This window comes from Carassius carassius, chromosome 3 (genome assembly GCF_963082965.1).
Source record: "Carassius carassius chromosome 3, fCarCar2.1, whole genome shotgun sequence".
Taxonomy (NCBI): Eukaryota; Metazoa; Chordata; class Actinopteri; order Cypriniformes; family Cyprinidae; genus Carassius; species Carassius carassius.
The window spans coordinates 20,145,138-20,161,283 of record NC_081757.1 but is presented as its reverse complement, the minus strand read 5'-3'; the positions used below and the strand labels follow the sequence as shown (position 1 = coordinate 20,161,283).

General features: G+C 40.8%; 1 protein-coding gene across 3 annotated transcripts in view; it reads right to left on the bottom strand.

The window, feature by feature from the left end:
* The window catches only part of LOC132122757 (VPS10 domain-containing receptor SorCS2-like), a 162,969-nt gene that overhangs the window by 17,244 nt on the left and 129,579 nt on the right, over window positions 1-16,146 (bottom strand). For all 3 annotated transcript variants that reach the window (XM_059533147.1, XM_059533137.1, XM_059533156.1), the window contains exons 4-10: window positions 12,640-12,804; window positions 11,684-11,757; window positions 8,295-8,359; window positions 6,887-7,005; window positions 5,859-5,948; window positions 658-837; window positions 100-246 (exon numbers count right to left, since the gene is read on the bottom strand). In XM_059533147.1, the coding sequence (XP_059389130.1) occupies window positions 100-246; window positions 658-837; window positions 5,859-5,948; window positions 6,887-7,005; window positions 8,295-8,359; window positions 11,684-11,757; window positions 12,640-12,804 (840 nt within the window). The remainder of the gene's footprint in view (window positions 1-99; window positions 247-657; window positions 838-5,858; window positions 5,949-6,886; window positions 7,006-8,294; window positions 8,360-11,683; window positions 11,758-12,639; window positions 12,805-16,146) is intronic.

Genomic DNA, 16,146 nt, shown 5'->3' with positions numbered 1-16,146 from the left:
AAAAGCTAGACTAAAATTAATGTAGTACTGATAGATACTAGATAGAAATGCAAAAGACCATCTGAAAAGTTGGAATGCGGAATGAACAGGCATATTTACCTGCTTGCAGCTGACAGGTTTGCCATTCATATCAGTTGTGGGAGGAGCCAGTGGTTCCCAGTCTCTGCCTTTGTTGTAGGTAATGAGAGTCTTCACTTTTCCATCTATTTTTTGATTGGCTAAGAATACGCCCTTGATGCCACGAACCTGAAAAACATACACACACAACCAAAGGATGTAATATTCCTCAGCATCTCCCAGACCTGTCAAGAAGCTGTAAAGTATCACTAGCCAGTCAAATTATGGCAAAGACACAACTGTCTAAGAAACTGTTCAATGTGTTAGATCTTGTTTCAGTAGCACAGCTTTCTAGAATCACTCATTTATTTAAACATGCTGCTGGCAATAAATAATAAATGCGTGGAGGCAGAGTTACTACAGTAGTTCACAAGCAGCCACACTTCAGTTTTATGTGTGTTTGAAGTGTTATAGGTAAAGGTCTCTAACAATGTCAACTTTACAACAGCTGAACTATGTTTAGTTCTCTATGCAGAAGGTAGGATGTGAAGCCCACACTGCCTTGTTTTACACAAGTACATTGTGTATTGAAATGCTGACCTCGAGGATGTCGATGAGGACTTTCTCTTCAGGCTGCTTGGTGCTGCGGACGTTCTCCAACACAATGGAGTAATAGACTCCTTGTGGATCTGACTCGTAGAGGTTGTACGTGTCTGTTTGATACCACTCCTGCAGAGCCAGGAATACCTGATTCTCGTCTGTACTCACAATTTGCACATCCTGCACAGAAACACAAAAACAGAGAAGCAGAAATATACCACACAAGAAGTTTAGAACCTCATGTAAAGATAAAAAAGTCAAATAAGTTCAATGCAAATGACAGTTTCAGTTTTCTCAGCAGGTTCAAATAAATAACATCATGATTCATTCGGGCTTGCGTGAAGAGAGATAGAAAAGCTGAACACTTTCACTCGTGCTTACATAAAAACAACCACAAAAAAGAGCTGCATATAAATCCATGGTGAATACATTCAGTTGCTTTGAAATGAAAAGTTTATTTTGAGCTGCTGTGAAGAACTGTGTTGGAACATGAACTGTGTAGGGACAGATTTAGATGAAATGAAAGCATGAACAATTAATGAATCAATCCTATAATTAGCTCTTCTGATTTGCTTTAAAAAAAATACCGAATCAACATTAAGCTCCTCAGTTTTGGTAGCTTAGATGCATACAGCCGGGCACTGTGGCAATGACTGGGTCAGGACGGGGGAGTTTGTCACCATGTTGTTCTTCCCGATAAAGTGAAAGTGGGTCGCATTAATTTAAGCACAAAGATGAAGGGTACAAGCTCAAGCCCCCAGCTGAATTCATTCATAAGAACTTAAGTGAAGAGCTAGCAAAGTCCCTAAAGCGCAGTGTAGCTTTAATGTGCTTCAGAGACCAAATTCTAAGGCTATTTTTCACTTATGTCCCACTAACAGCAGTTTAGAGGCACTGAACCCCCTCTGTGAGAGGTCAGTTACACAACACCTGTTTACTCTGAGAATTATAGGATGGAAAAGGGAAGATAAGGATAAAGCAACACACTTAAAGAAGCATCTGTAACTACTTGCGTGTGTGCATGTGCATATGGCTTTACTGTACATGCAGCTTCTACATAAAGAATAATAAAGAGGCTTTCTGAGTAATAAATCCTTACTACATATGCAGTATAAATAGTGTATGTCTTCTATCAGCTTCATGAAAGTCAATTATCATGACATGATTTAAATAATTTCAGTCAGAATTAAAAAGATTTTTTGTTAGAATTAAATAGCCAGACAATTTCATATTTCTCTGTCATTTTTCACTTCCCAAAAAGACCGGAGGCTTTTCTAATGCAACATAATGATGCACATTACTTGTATAACTGATGCTGCATCTGTCTATTTCATAATTCTTGTGGTGCCACAGAACATGACGGAAAATGTTGTCTGGTCTGTCTCCTCATAACCCGCCTAAATGAGTTGTTTTCTGGCAAGATTTATCACTATTTTTCATCAAAACACAAAATGCATTCAAACAAAATGGTACCATCAACATTCACAATTCCAGCTTATTATGATCAATGACACAACTTTAAAAAGTTTTAAAACAAAACTTCATGAACCACTCTTCCAACTCACTGTTATAGAGACTTCTAATCCTGTTTCATCCCTATGTTCTCTTCCTTCCTAAAATATCTTTCTATATCCACACACAAACACTTCTGAAAAGTACCAATTTCCCCAGAAGGCTCAGACTATTCTGATTAAATGAATGCAAATATTGAATTTCAGAGAAGCTCTTATATAGAGGGGAGTGCAAATGTGTACATGGCTTTACAGACATTATTTCAAACTGAATTTACCCTTTTACCAACCTTAGGTTCATGATGACATCTGGAGACAAGCAATCACAAATCGCAATAGCTTGACTTATTGCTTCCACGTTTGCTATGTAATTTTTCGATCAGATTTGGAGATGGTACTGAACATGCCTCTAGTCTAGAACTGCAATGTAATTCCTGGCTGTTGATTTGAGGTCAAATATGAACAGCTCATCATCTTTTAGTTAGTTGTGCATTAAAAATGTAACGATGAGGTCATCTTCCCACCAAGGCTTACACAAGACAATGAAGTCATTGCTGTGAAACACAGCCGCTGAAAGTTCCCCTGGAGAGAGTGGAAGTTTTAAATGTGGATCATGAGATCATCTAAACATGCACACAAACAGCAACAAGGACAACAGAGTAAGAGAATTAGAACAGAAAGCTATAGGTGAAGCACTTGTGTTTTCTTTTTAAGTCTTACATTCTACTGGCTGGATAGGTCCTGTCTTTGTCTATCATACTGTGTGATAGGACACTCAGGCCCCCAGTACTGATAACAGCACTATCAGAACTTAAAACAGCACTATCCATCTGTCTCTGACAGCAGGCACAGGACCCCTATCAGCCATGACACATCTGCAGGACATTTGTGTCTCTGCCTACTGCCACAATCCCTGACTGCATTATCAGCAGGCTGACTCAGTGTCTAAGAAGGATGGGATGGGTAACAGTATGTATGGATGGATGGAAAGACAGGGAATCTGTGTAGAAAAAAAGAAAGAAATGAAGTGCCATATTAACACGCCAGCAGAATGTTTTGATGTCTGGTGGACTCCTTGTGCTCCAACATTGGTGCATTTGAATTCTGGTCATGCGGTTTCATTCTTGAAGTGGAGAAACAGGTCTTAATTGCCCAAAATCAATAGTATTGTTTCTATTCACAGTCTTCTTCAAATAAAAGAACACTGGGTGATTCTGTGTTGTTCATGGGGGATTGCAGTTGGATTGCAATACCAACATTTATCTAAGCTGAAACATTTAAAGCAGGCTTACAAAATTACAGATGCATCACAAAGTTACATTTTCCAGAATGCCGTCGTTTCTCAAGTGCACTTAATGATTGGACATCAAGTTGATTGAAATGTGTCTACTGAAATTTGACATGATAATGTTATTTGTTTATTTAAGATGGACTGATTCACTCCTGAAAATTACGGCATTATTTAATCAGCCTTTATGTGTTCTACATGTATCAAGTCATGAAGTTCTGGAACTACATGACGGTGAGTAAATGATGATACAATATTCATTTTTGGGTGACCCCCCCCCCTTTTTTTTAATAAAAAGCAGCTTATTCATTTTCTTCATCTTTAGTTCTTCAGATATAACAAGCTTTACTTCATGTTAATTTCTAATAATAATACAAGTAAACAAACAAAAATCAGTTGAGAAGAGCTTTAAAATCAGAAAGACAAAGTTTGAAAGGGGGAAAAAAAGAAAGAGAAGTGGCACTTATCCATTTAGTGCCCTGGGTGTGTTACAACAAACAATTCGTCCCACTGGAGCCATGAACCATGATTAATCCATAATGTAAAGAAAGGAACTTCAGGAGAGATCTCAGACGGCATGCTGGAATTGGGTTTTGCATTTTTCAAAAGGTTTTCAATTATTCACTATGGAAAATATGGGCACAACATCAGCCAACCCCATCTCTCTCACACACTCTTGCTCTCTTCTGGGTTCTTGAACCGGGTGTCTAAAATTTGACCTATCTGCTCAGTCAAGCGAAAAGCAACTAAAAGAGCAGAGCAAAGAGGGTCTAGGGAGGGGAAAAACACCAATAATGCTTTAACCCACAAAATGACACCACGAAGGGAAATGATAAATATATCCACTCTAAATAGTCACAAAAACCCTTGCATGTTCACTTGAAGGTTCTGAGCGAATGAATATATAGCACGCTCAACTTCTACACTAATTAAATCAAAGCTTTTATCCTTTGCCATTAAGGCGAATGCCTGGTAATCTGGGGCATCTTTCTTAGTAGTACTCTTCTCTTACACTTTTCTCTCTCCCTCTTTCACTCTGTCACAGTGAATCAGTGGTTGGCAAAGTTACAAATGCCATTGACAGCAGCTTCTCTACAGCCTCTCTCCTTTCCCTGCCTCTCTCTGAGGTGAAATATACATGAAGCAGGCCCCTCTGGCCTCCACTCCAATCAATGTTATTCAATTACAGTCAGCCAGCATTTTACTGAAGCACTCCCTTGGGTTAGAGCCACAGACAGCCTGGTCAGTCATCAGCTGTAACCCTTAGCCAGCTGTCTTCTTTCGTCGGCATATTACTGCCATACATCATGGCTCCTCAGTAGGTTAAACCCACATCTGGGTTGAAATAGTGTAGTGTTTCAATGCTAGACACCAACTGTGCTCTTCAGTTCATACATATTACTGCGATAGGTCATAGTCAGACTCCGGCTTTAAAGTGAAATCCACAGCAGCTGCAGATGATAAAAGAACAATAACCACCTTCAAACGGTAACTCACATTAAGTACAAAGTTCATGACAAAAACAGCAGTAACTTAAAACACAAAACTAAACATGCGCATGATGCTGCTAAAGGAGATGTTAGTAAAAAGCCCCAAACGTAATTTTAGTATTTTTATCATTTTTACACCAGTTTCACAGTTTTTTCACTCTGTTTGTCTGTGTTTGCGAGTTTTGGACACGTGGACAGTCTGTGCATTAGTTGTGGGTATTTTTCAGTGACTATTAGTGCAGGTTACATAAGTTCACCAGTAGGTGGCAACAAGTGACTGTCTTTATAAGTAAGTCATTGAATTATTCAACCGATTTGTTCAAACTCAGTGATTCATTCAGCAGTTAAACAAACAACTGTCTTCATGATTCCGCCACTGAATCATTTACTCAACCAAGTTGTTCAAAAACACTGATTTATTCAGGAACGAAACACCACTGCTACGTTAATTTTGCTTTTTACTTTGTAACTAGGCCTATTTTCTTTTGTGCAGCAACAATATACTGGCCATAATGTGTCTAAAAATATCCCTCAAAGCTACTTCATATTAACCTCTTAATAATAATTTGCTCAATGAACTGCTATTTGAAAGGAACATCACTCTTGTAAATTTTTGTGTTGTTAGTTTTAATAAAAAAAAACAAAACATATATGTGTCTTAATATGTGTGATACTGTTTCATTTACAGTGTTGTGATTGAATAAGATTAAATAGCAGAAAGTTATAACAATATTTTAAACAAACAATATAGAAACACAATATTAAATATCAGTTTGCATTGCAGTATAATTACCACAAATATTTCCTGTACCCTACAAAACATTTTAAACATACAAAAAAATATATTTTTTGCAAAGACTCAAAAGTGATTTAAATAGAGTAAACATTGGTCACATTTTCTGAGGACCGTACCTTTGGAAGGGCATATTTAGGGAATCTCATCTGAACAAATTCATTTCTTCGATATGAGATGTAAAACTTGGTTCGATTTCCTGTAGTTACCTATAAAAAAATAAATAGAAATTATTTCATTATTCCAATGGCGGGGTCTTGTCTTCATAATCAGCAATTTTGAGACAAACCACTCTCACTTTCCTATTCATCCTTTGCCATCTCAATTCACAATGTTGATTTTACCAAGCTACTATTATCTCAACAGATTCAGTCTCTACTAACACTGAACCAGAAGCTCTGTCTGTTGGTCTCTATGGTTCACATAATTGTGTCCAGTCTGAAACAGCATGACTCTGACCCAACACAAACATTTCACACACTGTAGTCCTGTTCCTCAAGGGCATATCTAAATTCCTTTTCAACAGCTACAATCCCTTCAAAAAACAACTGAGCATGTGAGGGAGATGGGCAGTGGGGGAGATGAATACAGAACGCGCAAATGTCCTTGAGTCATTGGCTAATTATAAAAGATGAGAAAAAAGGAATACAATTTAAAAAGGGAGATAAGGGAAAAGCAATTCTGTAATAATAAGGAATGTCCAAAATAAGGAATGTGAGACCAAAATGATTTTTAAATGTTACCAAAATTAAGCTAATATGCAGTATTCCCACAATATTGACAAAACTATATATATATATATATATATATATATATATATATATATATATATATATATATATAGTGAAAACGCATCATGCATCACTAGACTGGAGTACAATTTTAAGATATAATAAAATGGTAATTGCAAAGATATTTTAATAATATTTCACAATATTACTTTATTTTTTGATAATTACAGATTTGGTGAGCATAAGGGACAACATAAAAGAAAAATCTTACTGACCTTGAATTGTTTATGTTAGTGTATAGTGTTTATAATATTTAATATATAAGGTGATAATCTGCTAAACTCTGTAATGTTTGAATGGATCTGTCTGAATAAATATGTACATACATCATATGTTAAGATGTAACATAATTTTACCTTCACAAATATGTATTCATCTTGCACTGAGAGGGAATTGTGGTCAATCTTCCCCAAGAACTGTGCTGTCACCATTTTATCAGAGCAATTTTGTATGAGACATGTCACATAAAGGTATCCTGGTGAAAGACAGAAACACATGAAAAAGGGTTAGAGGAAAAGTGAAGGTAACAATTTGACTTTCAAAAGTTCGAAGGCAAATTTCATTTCTATGTCTGATTATACAGCTTTTGTAAGTGAGTGTTTGGAAGCCATTCCAAAGGTGAATGGGGTGAAAGATATCTGCAAAAAAAAAAAAAAACCTGGAGCTCTTAACAAAATTAGCTGAAGCTGATCCTCGCTGGGCACATTGCTTTGCTCCAGAATGACAGGAAATTAATTATGGGAAAACAGTGTCGAGATGCCCTGTTGCAAAGGCCCTTTTCGTTCAGAATCTCACACAATAGCTGGCTCAGCAATCTCTACAAAAAACACACACACATTCATCAATTCTCCAAAAGTGCATGAAAAATTACAACAAATTGGAAAATTATGAAAAAATTAGGGGAGTATTTGCATACTCCAAACATCATGGCCAAAGATTACATATCAAAGAGGGGAACTTAATTGCTATTCTCATAATGTTGTTTCCTCTCATTCTCTGTGGTTTTATTTTTTTGTTATTAATTTTAGGCAAACAAATGGGCAGACATCTTCTCTGAAGAGGACGAATGGTTAATCAAAGCAGTACAGCAGAGAAATTAATTAAAAAGCAATTAGAATGGCTGAGCGCTTTGCTTCTGTCTTCTGTCAAACAAGGTCAGACGTGCACACACACACACACACACACACACACACACACACACACACACACACACACACACACACACACACACACACACACACACACACACACACACAGATACAGCACATCCCATAAGAGGTCGAAGAAGCCACTGAGCTGAAGAAAAAACACTTGAGGTCTGCATCTGTCAGTGTGACACAAGCCCAACAGATAAAGAGTTAAACCACAACTGAAAGTTCATTTATCAGAAGAAGGATTAGATATATGTGTCCAGAGTGATTTTCTTATACTGGTTAGATACACCTCTCACCTCCCTTAGGGGTTGAGTTTATGTGTTTGTAGGTTGCAATGTGACTGTCTGGCGGCGTGTAACCTTCCCTGGATTAAGTGTGAAAAAGCTCTGTGCAACAGAACATCTCTGTGCATCTGTACGCCTGGTCTCTTTTACACACACAAACACACAAGCCTTACAAAAAGCTCAGCCAGGTGGAATTTCTCTGAAAGAGTTTTGTTTGAATGAGGCAAAACTGAAGCCCTAAAACATCCCATCTGCCCTTGTTCACAGTGGTTTGATGCAGTATGTAAAATTGAATTGAAATGGACTGTTCACATGAGCTCTCTTACCACCACCGATGTCTTGAATCTCCATATGAACCAAATCAGGATCCACATCCACCCCCGTCACAGCCCTTAAACAAAGCATACAGTTAGTAACACATTTAGAGGATCAAACAAGACCGACTAACACACAGAAGGACATCTTAAAGGGACAGTTCACTCCAAAATTGCAATTCTTTCTGCATCTGCTCACCTTCATGTTGTTCCAGTGACTTGATTTAACAAAAAATGGAAAGCACTGAAGTGTGAATGCTTGTAATCACACACAAAACAGTGACACTTTTCGGAATTTCACATTTTCTGATCCACAAAAAAAAAAAGAAAAAAAAGAAAAGAAAAAAAAAGTGAAATAATTGTGGCTAAATAATCAAAGAATGGATGTCATTTTTGGGGTAACTATCCCTTTAAAACATCCCCTTAGAAGAACCTTCTCAACTATACTGGCAAACAGAAAGTCCTTAGTTTCAAGGAATGCAGACAGCTCACTGTCTTTTGTCTAGATGTGTTAAACACAATTGTTTGGAGGTTACTAAACTGCTCAGGGAAGTTCTAGTTCAGTAAACTTACACAAAACCGACTTTATTTTACAAGCATTTTAACAAGCAGGAAATTAACAGAACCTTTTAAGAATGTGTACGCTATTTTTCCCCATACCAGTTTTTATTGGTCAACTCAATCACCAAACCTGTTCCTAAACTTACCCGTATCCCACCTCAATAGCAGCAAAAGTGTTTTACAATACAATATGAACACAATAAGTACATTGTACTTATTTTTTGACATAAGTACATAGTAGTTAAGGCCACGTAAAATAAAGTGGAACCAATTACACTGATGAATCCGATCTGTTAGGAATGGGATGTCCTGCTAATGATGAAGATTTGGGTTTAGGCTGGGGGTTCATCGTTGTTTTAGCTCTGTGTGGGCAGTCAGGACTTTGATTGACAAGATCAATGAAATCTTTAGAATCGGCTGCTGGGCGAGGTTTGTGTTTAACTAATTTGAGGAAAAAAACCTGGAGATCGATGGAGATAATTGTTCTAAATGTTTGTGATATTTCTAAATCAATGTAAATATGTACAGTAGCATAATAGCTACAAAATCTTGCTCTACATTGATTTATAGCAGATTACTTAACCGTCATGTCTCAACATCACATAATAAGTTGCAATGAGCCCAAGACTCCTCTCCTGACCACAATAGTACGGACCACCTTCCCAGACAGCATCCCTGTCCATTAAAGCCACGCTGATTTATGCTCTCTCCTCCCAGACCTCCCCTTCATTTGTTTTATGAGCGAGGAAGCAGACGGGGAGGAAGAAAGAGCCACAACCCTCACTATGAACTGATTCTGTCGTGTCTTCTGAGGCAGTTCTCAGAGATGTTTTAAAGAGTTTTGGAGACAGTAGAGAGGGAAGGGGTACAACCCTTATCAAACCCCCTGCTGCTGAGGAATAGAGAAAAAACAGCTTCAGATTTACAGTGTCATTGTAAAACCTCCTGCCAGATTAAACATGTGCTGGATGGGGTTTATTGTGGCAGTTGCTGACAGGGAGCTGACTTTCTCATCTTTTATCACAATCAACCACAGACAAACTATACAGAATCATATATCGCGTGTTGTGAATCTGGTAAAGTGCGCTGGGAGGATGCCAAAGATCAGGAAAGAGAGATCAAAAAAGAGAAAGAGAGGGTCAGACAGAAAGACTGGTTTGGGTGGAGAAATAAATCACTTCTGTACAGGATTTCAATCCCAGCTGTGATAGCAGTGAACCATAACCAGAGAGCGAGGGGTTGAATTTCACTAAAGAAGGTGGAAGAAGAGGAAGAATGAACGGAGAGGGGAAAAAGATTAAAAAGAAAGTCTCAGAAGGCAATGTAAAAGTAAAACAAACCATTACTGACACCCAGACTTACTTTCTTCTGTGAAATACAAAAGAAGTGCTTTTTAGCAGAATGTCAATGCTGCTGTTTTCCAATGAAAATAAATGGTGACCATGGTCACCAATCAACATGGTTTCCTATCATATTTCATAAGAAGTCTTACAGACCACATTAGAAACCTTTTTTAGAAGCTTTACAGCCCCTCATCCCCATATTAGATTTTTTCCACAGAAGAAAGTCATACAGGTTTTGAAAAAAACATGAGGTTCCTTAAAAGGTGCCATAGAATGCAAAAATCACTTTTATAAGGTGTTTGAACAGGTGTTGTGTGGCCGCAGTGTGTGAAAACATCCAGCCTATAATGGTAAAAATCCACTCACTCATTGTTTTATAATCCCAATAAATCATAAACAGTCTCTCCACATGAGCAGTTCCAGATTTCTCGCTACTATGACGTCATACTCTGGGAAAGTCCCACCCATTTGTTCCACCCTCTGCCCTATTAGCATATACACAGCCCTGAGTGAGAAGCTGCGGTCCGCCATTACTGTTCTCTTGCTGTAGTTGCTGGAGGTACAATGTCAACACCATAGAGGCATTGCAAGTGGTGTGTTTTGGGGTGCACCGACGAACACAGGAGTCTCCAGTGTTAACTCCAGAATGATCATAAACAGGAAAGTGGTAGTTAAAAACTGCATTTGGAAGTAATGTGAACTCTGTAACATGGTCACCACCAGTTAAACCGGTATGCCCACGAGCATGAGCTCTTGAAGCTCAGCACTCTTCTGAAAAGGGAGGTGGGAGGAGCAGCTCATTTTCATTTAAATGGGACAAACACAAAAACAGTGCATACCCTAAAATTGGCAATTTCAACAAGCTATAAAAAAATATCTGTGGGGAATTTTGAGATAAAACTTCACATACACACATGACGTGTGACATCAAAGAACAATTCAAAATATTGTATCAATGTATTATATGGCACATTTAGGCAGCAGTTCTCAATTCCATTCCTTGCGCCCCCCTGCTCTGCACATTTTGCATGTCTCTCTTTGTTTACACACCTGATTCAGATAATCAGCTCGTTAGAAGTGAGCTCCGTGCATGAACTGTGTTCCTACTGACATGGTCCCTACACAGTGTTCATTGCTCCCTACTCCCTGAGCAGGAGAAATCTGATGAAGTTTACTTCACTTCGGAACATTCACTCATGGATTTGTGCTGCGCAGTGTCTTCACACACAGACAAATGTGACATCATATACCTCGATAAATAAATACTTTTTAAATTCGCATCTTGCACACTTCAATGCACTTTGAATGGAACATATATGTTCGCCTGTTATGTCCACTTCTCAGGGCACTTACGTTCAAATAGAACAAACGTCTGAAGTGATAAAAGCAACATACAAAATGTGCAGAGCAGGGGGGCACAAGGACTGGAACTGAGAACCGCTGCCTTTAAATATTGAAGGATAAATTTTGAGAAAAATATTAATAATAATAATTCACCAGAAAACTCTGTCTTTAGTAACGCGCTCCTGAAGCAGAGTCCATTTGTGACCCAGATCGGTGGAGATATACAGCTGAAAAACAAAGAAAGACGAAAAAAATCACTATTTACTGTCACTGGATGCTTGAAGCACTGGTCATAACATTGATTTTTTAGGCTGGAATAGATTAAAACACACTTTGCAAATTCTCAGGATCATAAGAATTAGATGAGCGAGTCATTGCATACTGTATAACGATTAGGTAGTGGAAAACTGTCCATATATACCAATTAAAATCACATATGTTGAGTGTGTGTTTGTATGTGTGCATCTGTCCCCAATTAATCATCCCTATAATGAGATTATATTGATCACCACTTGCATGAGAAATGCCCACCAAACTGCACCATAATAATACACACAGACAAATACACACTTTTCATTGTCTTTTCCATTTAATCTTAGAGATGATAAATGCAGCATGTTGCAAGTAGTGTCTAGGGGTTTTAGCAATTCATCAACTGCACAAACACACACACACGCAAACACACACACACACACACACACACACAGATCTTGCCTCGTTGCTCGCCCAGCCTTTAACAATGTAAACATGCTCTTTAGCGAGAGACAACCATGGCCTGAAGGCCAAACAGTGCTGCTCATAACTCTAATAATGAGGATGCCAATATGCTGGAGAGCAAAAAGCAGAGCCATAAACAAAGCTGGGTGAGAAATGTGTTGAGAACAGTTGGTCAAGGCGTTCAGCCGAGACCCAAATCATTAATACAGAAAAAGCTACAAAGACTAATTCAGGCAGTTGAGTCTGACAAGAAAAGCTACAAATATGCAGCTGGAATTAAGACACATTATATTATCTTGTGAGCAACCGGTTTGGAGCTGCCAACAAACACTGACTTCAATTGATGTCATTAATAGTCATTTACTCGACTGCATTAATCGTTCATCACTGACCTTCGCCTCCTTGCTGTAAGCCAAAAGTTTGTCTTCCTCAGATGGATGAAAGAGGAGTGTATCCACGGTGAAGGAGACAGGCTGTCGTTGGAAGGATGAACCCTCATCTGTGCTGATGAAGAGCATCTGGTCACGTTCATTGATGCTGGAGCTCACCAAGATCACCTAAAAAAAACACAATGTCTTCAGTGACTGCATGTCAAGATGTATGTTCATTAGTTTACACATATTAGACAGTAAAGCATTGCTTTACTGAGTGAAACCTTTTATTAAAGAATATTTTATTTTAATTTAATATGTGCAATATAGAGTATTGTTGTGCAACATATTGTATATTATTGCACAAATATATTTTATAATAAATATTTAATAATAATATTTAGGTGCATTTCCTATATATATATATATATATATATATATATATATATATATATATATATATATATATATATATATATATATATATATATATATATATATATATATATATATATTGTGACGAGTGTCCCGAGTCCACATCAGCGTCGCCCTGGCAACTCACGAGGAGCACCGGCTCGAGGTTCATCACGGGCTGATCACCCGCACCTGCCTCTCATCAGCCGGGCCTCATATAAACAGCACGCGCACAGGAAAAGGGTGAGAAGCCTCTCCATGAGCTAAACACACTGAATCTTCTCTCTCTCTGCCACCATAAAGCAGCCTGTGACCGGAAGACTTGCCACGAGCACTCCACCGACTCACCTGCACCTGGACCCGAGTGAGAGCACCTTTTTGCACGCCGAAGCACCGTCATCACCCCGCAACCCTTCACTTTTCAATAAAATCCACCCTCCGGGGCTTTACACTTGAGTTTGCTCCTGCCTATTCCTTCCACCCCGCCACAATATATATACTGTATATACAACTGCCCCATGGTAACATAAATCTACACTCCATGCAACATAATGACAAAGCAAAAACAGAATTGTCACAACTTCGTAAATTTATTAAAAATAAAAAACTGAAATAAGTACATTGCATAAGTATTCATTTCCTTAACTAAATATTTAGCTGAAGAATCTTTGCAGCCTCAAGTCTTTTTGGGTGTGATGCGACAAGCTTTGCACATCAGCATTTGGCAATTATCTCCCATCCTTCTCCTCATCTATTCACCTCTCATGCTCTGTCTGTGACGATCGCGACCCAGTGAAACACAGGGAGAGAGAGATCCAAGTGCAGGTATGTCTTTATTAGGGTAATCCAAAACGTAATCCAAAACAAGCCAGGGTCAAAACCAGAAAACAGTCCAAACAAACAAACAAAGAAGGAACAGGAAGGGAACAGGAACTTGGAAAGCGAGGAACTCGGGAGACGAGAAGACTGGGTATGACATGAAACGGAAGGTAAGGACTCCATAAAGACAAACAGGAAAAGACAGGTAAATATAGGGAGGCTAATACTAATAAGTGAAGACACCTGGTGCAATATACTGTGATGAAGGGACAAGGCTAGTGGGAATTGTAGTGCCTACGGTGAAGTGCCTAAGGGGAAGTGAGCCCACTAGTGGACACCCAGGGAAACAGAGACTAGACAGCGTGACATTACCCCCTCCTCCACGGAGCAACTGCCAGATGCTCCACCCAAACCCAAGAAGAGACCAAGGACACAAAGAGACCAGGAGGGAGGTGGAGTGGCGGAGGACCAGGGGGAGGGACAGAGGGCCAGGTAAAATGGGGATACAGAGACAAGAGGACCAGGTAAAATGGGGAAACAGAGACAAGAGGTGCAAACACAAAAACAAGGAGCCCAGGAGGGAGGTGGACCGGCGGAGGATCAGGGGGAGGGACGGAGGGCCCGGTCCTTAAAGGGGAACAGAGAGAAAGACAAAGACAAGGAACCCAGGAGGGAGGTGGACCGGCGGAGGATCAGGGGGAGGGACGGAGGGCCAGGTTCATAGATGGAAAACAGACAGAAGAGCAAAAACAAAACAACCACAAAACACAAGTCCAGGAATGACATGAAGCCCACCAGGGCGGCGCAGAAGACCACCACATCCGTGCGGTCGAGACAGAAGCCCCCCAGGGCGGAGCAGAAGACCACCACATCCGTGTGGTCGAGACAGAAGCCCCCCAGGGTGGCGCAGAAGAACACCACATCCGTGCGGTCGAGACAGAAGCCCCCCAGGGCAGAGCAGAAGACTACCACATCCGTGTGGTCGAGACAGAAGCCCCCCAGGGCGAAGCAGAAGACCACCACATCCGTGTGGTCGAGACAGAGGCCCACCAGGGCGGCGCTGAAGACCACCACATCCGTGTGGTCGAGACAGAAGCCCACCAGGGCGGCGCAGAAGACCAACACATCCGTGTGGTCGAGACAGAAGCCCCCCAGGGCGGCGCAGACGACCACCACCTCCGTGTGGTCAAGACAGAAGCCCACCAGGGCGGCGCAGAAGACCACCACATCCGTGCGGTCGAGACAGAAGCCCCCCAGGGCGTAGCAGAAGACCACCACATCCGTGTGGTCGAGACAGAAGCCCCCCAGGGCGGAGCAGAAGACCACCATATCTGTGTGGTCATGACAGAAGCCCCCCAGGGCGGCGCAGAAGACCACCACCTCCGTGTGGTCGAGACAGAAGCCCACCAGGGCGGCACAGATGACCACCACAGTGGGATCAAATTAACAGGAGAGCTAGTCTGGTTAGGCAAATCTGAAACAGAGAACATGAACAAGTTAAGGGTAGCCTCCGTGACTAGCCCTGACTCTGGAAGGTCAACGGTGACTAGTCCTGACTCTGGAGGGTCAACAGTGATTAGCCCTAACTCTGGAAGGTCAACGGTGACTAGCCCTGACTCTGGAAGGTCAACGGTGACTAGCCCTGACTCTGGAAGGTCAACGGTGACTATCCCTGACTCTGGAGGGTCCACAAGCATCTGACTCGACTCTGGAGGGTCAACGGGAACCTGACTCGACTCTTGAGGGTCAACGGGAACCTGACTCGACTCTGGAGGGTCAACGGGAACCTGACTCGACTCTGGAGGGTCAAGGGGAACCTCACTCGACTCTGGAGGGTCAACAGGAACCTGACTCAACTCTGGAGGGTCAATGGAACCTGACTCGACTCTGGAGGCTCAACGGAAATCTGACTCGACTCTGGAGGGTCAACAGGTACCCGACTCGACTCTGGAAGGTCAACGGGAACTTGACTCAACATTGGAAGGTCAATGGGAACCTGACTCGACTCTGGAAAGTCAACGGGGACCTGACTCGACTCTGGAAAGCCCTCTGTGGCTGCCATCCTCTGCGGTGGCTCTGGGCTGGCGGCCACCTTGTGCGGTGGCGCTTGGCTGGCGGCCGTCTTGTACTGTGGCGCTGGCTCAGCAGACGTGACGTGAACACTCTTGGGAATCTCTAGGATTTTGGACAGCATAGAGAAATAATCCAAGAATGTTTCAGCGGCCATCTTGTCCGAAGACACAGGCTCGACAGACGTGACATGAACAGGCTCGGCGGCAGCCATCTTGGGCAGCG